Below are 12,640 nucleotides of genomic sequence, written 5' to 3' on the forward strand. Positions count from 1 at the left end.
TGCCACATTTTTCGGGCTGAAAGGGACGAGGGCAGCAAACGGATATGCTTGCATATAAATTATAACACCGGCGTGTCTATTAAAATGATTGTATCCGCTCGATTATGCACACAGACAGAGTCGGTCGGAAAAACTCCAGTCTCCTTCCCTTTCTTAACCGCTGGACAAACTTTTTGACTTCAGCACAAACACAGGGCTACAAATCGTTATTAGTGCCGAGATACATGTGTATCTATAGGTTGCAACAGATGAAAAACAAGTGTTATGGAATTATTGAAGGAAAATGACAGTTCCTAAATGTATAAAATATTTTAAAATATGAATCTTTTTTAGCTTAAGCAATAATAAACATAATAATAATAAAAGTCCTTTTCTTTATTTCTATTTCTTTCAAATTTTAAAAAAGTTTAAAATATTTTAAAACAAAATCAATTAAAAAAAAAAACATTTACTTTTTTTCGTTTTAAGAATAATGGCTACTTTAAAAATAAATCTGAAAAATATCCTTAAATATTATAATCTTTTAAATAATATTTTTAGATCCCCTTTTAATATTTCTCTCACTGTTTGAGCAAACCCCTGAATTTTCCTGCCGCATATCCACATTCCGTGGCAGTTGATTTTATATTATTTTGACAGCTAATTAGTTGCGTGCAAATATAAATGCGAGTATGTGTCGGTGTCTGTGTGCAGCCGCCACTCGTTGTTGTTAAGCCCCGAATTTATTTGGCCACTTTTTCGGGAATTATGGGGGAGGGGGTGTCATCAAATGGAAATGCAAATGCCGTTAGACAACTCTATAAACTAAACAAGGCTATAATTAATCCGCACAGCTACAAAGATGCACAGATAACTGGCAATCAGCTTAGATGCAGGTGCAACCGCAGGCGAAGGTGAAAAGGGGGTGGTGATGGCGGCAGTTGAGTTTTCCGAGCACCAAACTGCAGCTAATAAATTTCCCAGCAACCGCAAAGAGTGTGAGTGTGTGAGTGAGTGAGTGAGTGAGATGCACAAAAGTATGCAAAGCTGTGCGTGTTTGAAGCGCAATTTAAGCTGGAAATTAATGCAGACTGGCAGACATTTAGCTCCATCTTCCTGCTGCCTTCTGCCTGCTCTTGACCACAAGTGCATCAGCTAGCCAAAAGCTGCCATTCAAAATAAATGAGCTAAATAAGCAGGCCGACATGGCTGCAGCACAACGAGGCATTAATAAACAAGCCAAGTGCAAAGTTTTCGCTTGTGAGCCTGTTTAAACCATCAATTAAAACGACTCGTTCCTAATTATGTTCGTGTATCTATAAACTACTGACTACACCCAGAAAAAAAAGACCGAAAAAATCTAAGACCGAATTTCTTACATTACTACCGTTTTGTTCTTTTATTTTTTTAAGACCATATTCTTATATTGATACCAAAGGGTATTGATTTAAGACCAGTAAATTTAGATTTAAGTTGAACTTATGCACGCGCGCGAAGCACGGTGCGATGGCCCAGTTGGTAAGGCGTCTGCCTCTGATGCGAGAGGACCCAGGTTCAAAAACCGGATAAGTCAAAGTAAGTAAAAAGTTTTTCAAATGTATTTCAATTAATATTTCCTTAATAACTTTGAAAACAAAAATGTATTTAAAAAGTTAAGTTGTTAATTTACTAATTAAAAAAAAAAAAAGTTGTGTTGTGAGCGGGAATTGAACCTTGTACCCCCAAATACAAAATAATACCAGAATCCAGCACCTTGGCCCCTGGGCCATGGCCTTATTATTTCCTTCTATGGCAGAATGCTTACAGGAGCATTCAAAGAAATTTATTTTTGTACTAAAAATAAATTTAAATTTAAGTACGTTTTGTTCTTAGAGTAAGAACAGCGGTCTTAAAAATCCGTTCTTAAAATAATACCATAAATTCTTATAATGATACCAAACGGTATAAAGCTATTTTTGAGACTCAAACAGACACGTTTTCAGACACAATCAGAACAATTTTTTCCCTGAGTGTACCTACTCCCGCCCTTCGTTTCCCTACCGATTCATGTGTCAACCGCAGAGGCCGTAACTTTGTTTTGGCCAAGTTTGTGTTTTAAGGTTATATATTCCCTGGCCCATCCATTGTCTCGTCCCTTTTGTCAGCCGCTTTGTACTTGGCTATCTCCGAAATTAGTCAAATATTTGTTTTCGGCCATTGTCTGTGCGTGTCTCGCCTGAGAACTGATTTATGCCTGTTGTTTCGCTTCGTGTTATTGATGTGCATAAATCAGGCGAAAGCCAAAGCTGGATTTTTGGGGGAGCAGGAGGGGCTGTGAAAAGGACACGACACTTGGCATATGTCAGAATGTCATTCAGATGAAATGAGCCCGAGTCAATAATGACAATGGCTTCCAGCTTTTGGTCACTAATCGAGCGTAAAAGCCGAAAATTGCCATGCATTTTGAAAGGGCATCTAGAAATTCTAACAAAAATATTTGTTATCTAAACCTATAAAAGAAGAGCTTATAAAAACGGGAGGTAGAATCTGCAACCAAAACGCCTTGACATAGAAATCCAAAAGTAAAACCGAAATTCTGTAACAATTCGGAGAAGCGTGCTATCTAAAAATTTTAACAATTTTTGCTCGTATATAAAAAATTGTAAAACAAAAACGCTTTTGAAAATTTCGCATTTTAGCCCGCTTTTTTGCCAACTCCCCAAACTGTCTGTCAGCAATTTCGACATTTACATTTTCAAGTCAAAGCCAAACAGTGGCCATTACCCCCTAATATCCACCATCATCCTCCCCATGGCGAGCAACTATAACAATTAGAATAATGGCAGCGACAACAACAATAGCAAAAAGCTACCAAAAATTATGTGTGGAAACTAACTTTGCAGCCCCCTCCTCGCCGTCGTTTCAATTTTGGCCCCGAAGCGATGCAAAAACATGCGTAAATTTATGCTAAACCAAATTGTTATTTAAAACACTAAAACAACGATAGTAGTTTTGCAGGGGAGGCGAAATGCTGTGTGCCTGTGCGTGTGTGTGAAATATTAATGCACAGCATTTAAATGATTGCAGTGGCGTTGGCTGGAGAATTGTGAGAGGGGGCTGAACTGCGGTTGACTGATGAACTGGCCTCTGCAGCAAAGAGAGAGACAGAAAGGCGGCAGCTGAAAGAGACAGCAGCTATGGCAGACACGCAATGATCTGATTAAACATGGTAATGAAGTAGTCAAAATGTGGTGCAACGTGGCGTATGCGTAATTTCATATACACACGCACAGAGAAGCCATGTGTGGTGTGGCTGCTAATTTAAATTTACGCGCATCGTTCCATCTCCATGGCTCCATGGGTCCATTGGTCCACGAATCCATGAGTCGACCAAGGATGCCAGGGGCACAAAAAGTAAATCCCAGTTGCAGTAGCCAAATGAAAACAACAAACACGCACACAAACTCATGCACACGGTGCTTGACCAGGACTTTCGTATATCCTCTGAAATGTATATAAAACGCAGAAAGCCACAAGGATTCTCCAACCCTCTCTTTTATACAAAGAAGCTTTCCTACATTCCGTGAGATCTTTCGTAAAATTTACAAAAACTATAAAGTTTTTTTTATTAAATAAATTGGTCTGGTTTAATCAGAAAAATTATTATTAAATTCCCACAGCTTTAAAAATTACTTTAAATTTTTAGTGCATTTATTTTTGTATTTCTAATAAAAAGCTTAAAAACTTTATAATTTTGTAGTCACTCACTCCGCTATTATTATAAGTCTACAGTTTCTGTAAATATTCGATAAATGTATTTATTAACTGAATTTCTGTGGCCTTTAAGGCTTCAATATGCCCACATTGAATTCGCATAAAAAATATATGTATGCAAAAGCCCCCTTTAAATTTGTATTTGCCTTCGTTCATGTGGAAGTCGTGTGTGGATTTCATTGCCAGGCTACAATTTAATTTTCATGCAGTTCAGTCGGCATTACTTCGATATGCCATATCGATTTTATTATTTTTACATCAATGCATTTTTAATACAGCCATGGAAGAGTTTAATATGACTTTTTTTGCTCTCCTTTACAAACGATAGTTGATGCAGTTTTACAGCTCGTTTTTGCCCTTTATTTGTAAACATAAAAAAGCATATTGCACGTTATTTGCCGATTTGTTTTAAACCACTTTCAATATTTATTAGCTCCGACTGCATTGTATTTGCATTTGCATTCCAGCAGGCCCCAACACGTTCTACGTTCTACACTCATTGCCGCACGGGAATACGGCACGTTATGCCATTATTTGTTTTCGCTGATTGCATTTGATTTTTGGCAAACGCCATCCAGCCAGACGGCCAGTAAAAACACACCCATGCTATATATGTATTTTTGGGCGGGAAAAAAGGAGTAGGTTTGTTAGCTAAACAAATACCACACACACACACACACATTGTATGTGCGCAGCAGAAATCGGGGATTGGGGACTCACGTTTCGATTCCGGTTGAGTTATGCAATTTAAGCGAAAGCTGCATAAGAGTTTGGCCAGTTGATTAGGGTTAAATGCGATCCACTTGGGGCTGAAGACCTGGCCAAAATGCGCACACTTTCGGCGGGAAAGCCGGGCAATGGGCAAACACTTCTTGGCTACCTCAAAAACCAACTAATTAGGCAACGGACCAGCACAACCAGGTGCTGCAGAACCGACTTGATTTCGCTCGGCAAATATGTTGACCCAAGGAGCAGGGCAGGAGTGTGCGAGTGTGTGTGGCCAAATGACCAAAAGGTCAATAAGTTGCAGAGCAAACTTTTGCGGAGGCAGCTGTAGCTGTGTGGCCATAACCCCAGCTCCACATAATCCGCATCCGCAAAATGCACGTAAATTGGCAATTATTTAGTGCGACACAGTTCTGTGGGCAAGTTGCTGCTTTGGCTGCTTTTGACCTTTAATAAAACGGTTAATAAAGGTGGCTAGTACAGTTAGGAGAAAATAATAAGCTTAGAGAAAAATTAAAGGAACTAAACAAATTATATTATTAGTAATTTAATTAAAATCTTAAATTTTAAACTTATACTCATAAATATTTTTCTTTCTTTTTTTTCAGGTAAGTTTCAATGACAACTCAACCACTCAAACGGTTCTCCTTGACCCCTCGTAAGTGGCGACAAGATTTTTGCCCTTTTTAATAATGTCAAAAACTATTTAATGCATTTTTCTTGCCAACTCTCCGCCCCAAAGTTTTTTTCCTTCGCCCCCAACCAAAGGGCCTGGCTACATTTTTCATAGACGTCAAGTTTAAACGACTTCACGAAAATCGCTTAAAGCAGCAAAACGACAAGAATAATGATATTTGCCAGGAATTGGAGACCACAGAGCGAGGGTTAAAAAATAAAAAATAGAGGGTTTTGCACCCCAGGGAAAACTTTGACTGCAGACAGAGAGACAGGGACACACGCATATTGGTTTCGTTTATGTACTACTTGCAGCTAAAACTTTACTCTGATTTTTGCGAGCAGTATAACTTATATAAGTATAAATTTTTGTACCCTCTGGAAAAATAAAAAACCAAAAACAAAAAAAACCGAAAAAAATGAAGTAGAAAAATGGGAAAAACTTTAAACGGCGCCTCAAGACGACGACCATGATGATGATGATGAAGATGGGGAGTTCAACACACAGCCGTTGTGGAAAAGTTCATAAGCAAAAAGTTCCGCAGCACTTTTCCGAAAAAAATGACAGTTGAACTTTTCTTCGACTAACTGCACATTTTGCTCCCCATTTTTTGCCCTTTGGACCTCTTCTACTTTCTACTTCTTTTTTTAATGAAATCAAAGCCCGGCCACTTTTGTATAATGGCTTACGGCAGCCATATAACTCATCAATGGAGGAACATTTTAATACATTAGGTAAACACAGCTCAATGCGAAAAGTTTGGCAAATATTTTGTGCTTGATTTTTCCAGCTCCGCAGCTGCCATTTCTCGTATGCAGAGCCAAAAAACGAAGTTTCCTCTTCTGCCTTTCGAAAAGTGTGCAAAACTTTGTTCATTTTAAAAATGCACTTGTTGATTTATTGAAATTAATATTGCCAGACTTTTGTGGGTGAGAGAGTGTGTGTAAGCCATAAGGTAACTGCAGGTGGGCAATGGAACTCCAGCCGGAAACTAATCAAGTTAAGTGTTAAGGGAGAACCGAACGAAGAGGCGAAGATGTCGGCCTGAAAGTCGTATATCAAAGCCAAATGTAATTGGAAGTTAAAAGCGTGTTCGGCAAGGGTTATTCGAAAGGATATCGAAGTTAATCCACTTAGGATCCACACAGACAGAAATAGACTAAGTGCAGTTAAGGCCTAATTCATTTTTGGTTTTTTTAGTTTTAACTCAAAAGAAAATCCACATTCCATAAAGTTGTCACTTTGAAGACCAACTTGTAAGCCAATAAAGCTTTACAAGCTGCCTCTTCCCCCGGCTAACGAAAATCTGAAATGCATGACAAACAAAAACTGTCGCACAAGAGATTCATTCTTTGAGTAGCGTAAAATATTATGGTGAATTTTTGATTAATTGTTCTGTCAGACACGCGTCTGTGGGTAAATATTTTTTTATTTTTTTTTTTATTTTTTGGCTTTAAGCGAGCCAAGCGAGTTGACATTTTAGGAGGAAGGGGGAGAAATCTAGGAAGAAAGGAGACAACAATTTGAAAATATTAAAAAAGTTTTCACTTGACATGTTATTGACTTGTTAAAATGTTTGCCCCGCTCCCTCGTCTTAATATCATTTCTATTTTCCCCATCTTTTCCATTCATTCTCTCCCCATCCAGAGGGTAGTTCCGTTTGCCAGAACAGTTTTTTCCTGTATTTTTCCATCGCTTTCGGGTGCTTGGGCTGCTTATTTATTTATAATGTGGGACTCACTTGGCTATTCAAGCCACGTTTTTGCCCCATGCACGAAAATTGCATTGGCCGGGCCAAAGGACTCGCGTCCTTATCCCGGGGTTGTCGCCTCGCCTTCCACCGAACGGAAAAGGAACGGAATGGATCAAACTTGTGTATAATTCGCCGGGGGTTGAAAATAATGTCGACTAGACTTTTATTAGACACAAGCTGCAGCGGCAGCAGCAGCCTCATCTCTTGTTGATTCTTTTTGCCCAGTGTCTTTGCCGAAATTGGCAAGAAACATAGAAAGCAAAGCGTTTGGGCAAAACTTTGTCCTGGGGTGAAACAAGAAAAAAATGGTAACCCAGGCACGAATTTCCATCGTCTAGCCGTTGAAAAAATGTCTCCTGAGTTGAGCGGAAAGTGTGTGGGGCTGCTATGTGCTATATATGTAGATGCTGTTTATTTGACAAAGCATGAAAAATGCATGTGGATTTTGTGATCAGCGGCTGAGGCTCAATAGGGGATGTGGTTTATTCGCTGGCTTTTCCTGTCGCCCGACAATGTTGGCCGGGAAATCCCAACTTGGGATGTGACAAGCGAGTGGGTCTCAGTTGGGGAGCATAGAAATCCTTTGTTTGTCATAGGTAATTCAAAATCTATATTTCCAAAATTCTTTATTTTACGAGGAGCTTTAGTCTTTAGCTTTAATTGTGTTTGTAGCCGCACCCCTGTTTTAAATATAGAAAATGGAATTAAATATTTTTTTGTTTATGACTACATTGAAATAAAATTCCAATAAAAAAGAGAATTATCGCACAAGCAATTTATAAGATTTGTGGGCTGCCGAAATGGGTTATTCCTCGGCAATTTATTTGGCGGAGATTTCCGTGCCACCTTGGCATATCTTTCAACAAATTGTTAAATTTCGCTTATCCCACTTGGGTGTGCTTCTCTGTTTTCACCGACCCAGAGTCTCGCATAACTTGTCACATTCTCCACTCTTTTGCTCAAGGAAATCGGAAACCGAGAGACCCTTGCAGCAGCTTTATGCTTGTCAACATATTTTCTAAGCTGCGCCAGGCAACTGGCGCCCGAGCAGGAAAGTAACAAAGGGACGATACCATAACTGTTATCTAAAGCTTTTTGCTTTCGAAAGACAGGGAGCAGCGAGAAGAAAGTAGAAGAAATGCGGAGGAAAGTAGTAAATTTTACGCGCATTATTTAAATTTACTTGCGTCTAATGTAAATTTACATTTTCCCTTTTGCCCGGCAAAGGAAAAGAAGGAAATCCCCCAGAGCTGCAAAGTAAGTAAGCTTCCATGTGTGATGATGGTGGTGGTGGTGGCAGGGGGTTCAGTTCCACAAAAAGTGGGAGCCGCTGGCGGTATTCGTGCATTGTTGCTGCCACTTTCCTTGCTTTATATTCTTTTTTCTCGCAGCAAAGACGCAGTAAACAAGTGCACGAAAACAAAACAAATCTCTTGAGAGCCCAGGCAAAAAAAAAAAGAATAACCAAGCTGAGCAAGGAATTTATGTGCGAGTGGATGGGATTTTCCACAGGAGCCGAGGAGTAAAAACTCTGGCTGAATTTGCGGTGCGGTTTGGTTTGGCTTCGTTTGGTTCCTGCTGTTGTTGCTGCTTATCGGAAAATATCGGAAAGCAAGAGCAGCCAAAATAGCAATTCAACCATCGGGTTTGTTTTTCCCGGAATGTCTGACTGTCTGTCAGATAGTCAGTCGTTTGCTGTCATTGTCTGGACTCCGTGTGGTTCTGGTTCTGGATGTGGATGTGGATGTCCCCGTACCTTCACTTGACTGATTTTTTCTACTCATTTGTCGTCTGTCAGTTTTTGGCGCGTTGATTTCTCGCTGTCATTGTTCGGCATGCTAGTGTTGTTCCAGGATATATTTATTTTTGTAGATCTAAATAAAAAGATATATTTTCAATGGCTTCCACAAGATATTAGAAAACAAATTTGAATATTCCAATTTTAAGAACATTTTTAGAATTATTTAGTGCAGTCGAAATAGAACCCAAAATTTTTCCAATAGTTAAAAGGGAATTTTTTTAACTTTTGTGAAAGATATTTAAAATATTATTATTTCTAAATTAGTTGTAATCATCTAATGTAGTACAATTGGGGCCTTAAATTCTTCCAATATTAAAAAAAAGGAGTTCTTCTTATTTTTTCGCATCTCTGTCTGAGTAACTCTACATTTCATTTGTCTTGTTCGGCTTTCAATATTTGTAAAACGCTCGGAAGTTTCTATTACGCCGTCGAAAAATAAAAAACCGAACCTGGCCAAGCTGAGTTGATTGCTTTATCGTGTATTTATTTGGCATATACAATATCGTACTTCCACAGGGCTTTTCAAGTGCCAAAGTGGGCGGAATGGCAGTTTAAAGCCGGCCATTTGTGGCTGCAAAACGCGTATATAAGACCGTATACTATATATATACGTATTTATTTCGACCATTAGCATTTCACGCGCCGTTTGCGCACAGTTTTTGCCAGCAGCTTGCCATAAATTCTAATAACTCAGAGTTTAACATAAATTACCAGAGCGCATAATTAAAATGGCCAAAAGTGGGAACACTCTAGCTGAGAGCAAATAATTGAAATTAAATGACATAAACATAAACTTTAAACGGAGACGGAAAGAAGCCGCAAAAACCAAACAGTTGGCTGTGTGCATATATGTGTTTGGAATGCAATCCACACACAGAAAAATAAAAGTAAATTAAACTGTCATATGTTCAGAAACGGACAACAACAAAAACAACTGGACGAGTGTCTGTGGTCCAGTGTCCTTTGGTCCTCCGTCCTCGTCCGCCGTTCACTGTTATGTCTGCCTTCCACTGAATGTTGGCTCATCTGTCAGTGTGCGAAGATATGTTGAAATACGCCGCGTGTCATGATAAAGTATGTCGAGTGTGGAAGCGGAAGTAAGAGGAAGAGCGACCGTTTGGCGTGTGTGGGTTGAGAGAGAGCGAGAGAGTGTGGCAGTGGTAATGAAAGCTGCAACAGCTACAGTGTGGCCAACTAGATTTATGAGGGGGGTACAGTTACGGGACAGACGAAGTGGCGAAAAAAGCGCAGACAACTTTCTGTTGATAATTAAGAATAAATGCGAAAACGTTTCAGGCGCCGCACAAAATAAATAACTTGCCCTCCCTTCCCTTTGCGTTGACTTGTTTATAAATCGAGCATGGGATTTAATAAACAAAAAAAAAGCTCTTAAAGAGATATTTTTGGACTTTGCTGGACTTGTCGTCGCCGCAGCACTCAAAACAAAATTCTTTCCTGGCCGACAGCCAAAAAACGAGACACAACAGCTGCAATAACAACAAATAAAAGTAAGGGGAACCAAGAAAAAAAATCAATCTTTTGTGGCATTTGCCAGGAACTAGATTTACTCGACAACAAAAACACATCGACCAAAAAGAAGCATTTCATGCGGCAAGAGGAACAAATTTTCGACTAGAACGTTGCAGGGAAAAAGAGAAAAAATTACGGAATAAAATGAGGCCTCAGCCAAATAAAACAGGCCATGTGAAGTATGGCGGCTTACGGAGAAATGAAGAAAAAAAGAAGAAAAATCCGGGAAAATCAGATGGGGGCATAAGGGAGTCATGTAAATTGAGTGGGATGTATTTGCAGTTTAGTCAAGTTTATGCAAATCAGGATTGTTACTGTTAAAGTTGGGCTACAGTCAGCCAGCCGGAAAATTTATTGCGGCCGGATAAGGAACTTAAACTGCGGCTAATATGTTATAAAGTAGATTTTTAAAGCCAAAGAAATTAGTTTTTGAGTTACTAAAAATGTTTTAATTTTCCATGAACATTTTTATGAGTTATCAGTCAGTTTGCATCCCTTTTCCAAATCACTTATTTCACTCAAATGAAAAGAGAACCCCCGAACTCACTCCACTTTTTGTTGCATACTTTCGTAAGCCAAAAAGTACACTTGACATTTTTTATTCCTGCCGCTCAAAGCGAGAAAATATTTCAAATACCGAAGCCTGACCGCAGAAAGTACTTCAGAGCGGGTAAAGGAAGAACTTTTGAAGAACTTCCCCGGCGAACTTGTACTTGTTCAGCTCTCTAATAACAGGAATAGAGAAATACATAATAATAAAGCAAAGCGTTTGTGCAAATAAATATGCAGCACTCGAAATTACTTGCGATGAACTGACGATGGGAGGGCAAAGTCCTCAAACAGGACATCTAAATAACGGGGATGGTGATGGTATGGCGATGGTGATGACCCCCAAACTCAATTTTCAGCAGCCCGCAACTCAATTGTCAATGAATAAATTTCTTTTCGCCAAGGCAACAACACAACGCTTCGTTTCGCTTTGGTTTTTTGGTTACGGTTCGGTTTTGGCTTCAGTTCTGGTTTCATTTGGTAGTCGGTAGTCTGCAGTCGGAACTCGGTGTTTCGGTAGTGGGTAGTCCAAATCCATTATCCTTATCGGAGCACGGCCATCGGCGTTCGGTCGCGAAACTTTTGCTGTCCCATTATTTCTACTTGCGTTTCGTTTCGTTTTCATTTCCCACACTCCACGCAGTTTTCCCCTCTCCATTTGGCTGCGTGTATCCCCGACTTGGCTTTTTTCTTTTTGGCTTTTCCACTTTGGTTTTCGGCTTTTCTCTTTTTTTTTCCTTTTCGAAATTAATGACGCAAACGGCCGGAAAATTTAGTAACTTTTAGTCATGGCGTGTGGATGATTCGCTGGCGATACGTTGGAAGTGCTTCCCCACTACCCAAATAGCCCGAAATACCCAGTTCCCACTGCTCATCAGCCGGATAAACCGTGAAATGTATGAGCGCCACGGCCACCCAATGAAATCGATATTTATGAGCCCTTGTCTGTGCGTGAGAGTGTCGAAATGGATGGAATCCGTAGGATTGGCATCTTTGAATCTCTGGAGCTTAATAAATTAAGTGAGCGAGAACTTGTTTTGGTTTTATTAAAAAGTTTGGCGTGCGTTGTTCTCGCATTTGTTTTTCGGCACTTTTCCGGGGTGAAAATAAAACCTACAAATCAACAAAGTGTCAAAGCGAAAGGAAATAACTATAAATTTGGTTAGCAATAAAGTCTAACTTTTTTGTTTGCCAGCCACAAAAATATATATTTCATATGGGAAACTCGGGCAGCCAATTAGCAATTTTAGCACCTGGGAAAATAAATTTGGAAAGCTGTTGCTAATGAAAATTAGAAAATTTCCACTACCTTTCTCATATATTTTTAGAATTTTCCACTCAGTTTACCTTTTACTTAACTATCTTGTCAAAACTATCCATCCTTCACCTCTATTGAACCACTCAATATTTTAGAGACCACAGAATGATGTCGTTGCCACGCCCCCTATACCGCTTTGCCGCAAATTACGCCCCCTGTTCCGCCTTCCACAGGACAATATCAAAAGCCAATTAGCATACATTTCCATGAACGTGCAGGCACATTCACGAACGTTCACGCACACCGAAAAGATGGCCAAAAAGTTGGGGAGTCGCTGGTGGAATGCCAGTTGACAAAATCAAACAAGCAACCGAAAAATTTTCACAGCACTTTAAACGTATTCATGGCATCCACATCCAAAAGCCCAAGGAGGAGCACATTCAACATCCATGATGATGATGGCATGTCAACAAGAGAATTTCCCATTTTGTTTGCCCACTCACAACTACTCGCATCCTCACAGAGGATCCTGTGTGTGTGTGTGTTGGTGGAGGAGTGGACAAGTCAACGGAACTATTTGCTCCTCCACTACTACTCCACTTGGCATTCCCGACC

The 12,640-nt window shown here is 39.6% G+C and overlaps 1 protein-coding gene across 28 annotated transcripts in view; it reads left to right on the forward strand.

Moving 5' to 3' along the window:
- The window catches only part of mbl (muscleblind), a 128,271-nt gene that overhangs the window by 37,878 nt on the left and 77,753 nt on the right, over window positions 1–12,640 (forward strand). The window contains exon 3 of one of the 28 annotated variants that reach the window (XM_070213438.1): window positions 5,201–5,263. The exons of the other annotated variants lie outside the window; for them this stretch is intronic. Coding sequence (XP_070069539.1) covers window positions 5,201–5,248 — 48 coding nt within the window. The 3' untranslated portion in view covers window positions 5,249–5,263. Of the gene's footprint in view, window positions 1–5,200; window positions 5,264–12,640 lie in introns of those variants that run through there. 28 annotated transcript variants of the gene reach the window in all.

Source organism: Drosophila takahashii, chromosome 2R (assembly GCF_030179915.1).
Source record: "Drosophila takahashii strain IR98-3 E-12201 chromosome 2R, DtakHiC1v2, whole genome shotgun sequence".
NCBI lineage: Eukaryota > Metazoa > Arthropoda > Insecta > Diptera > Drosophilidae > Drosophila > Drosophila takahashii.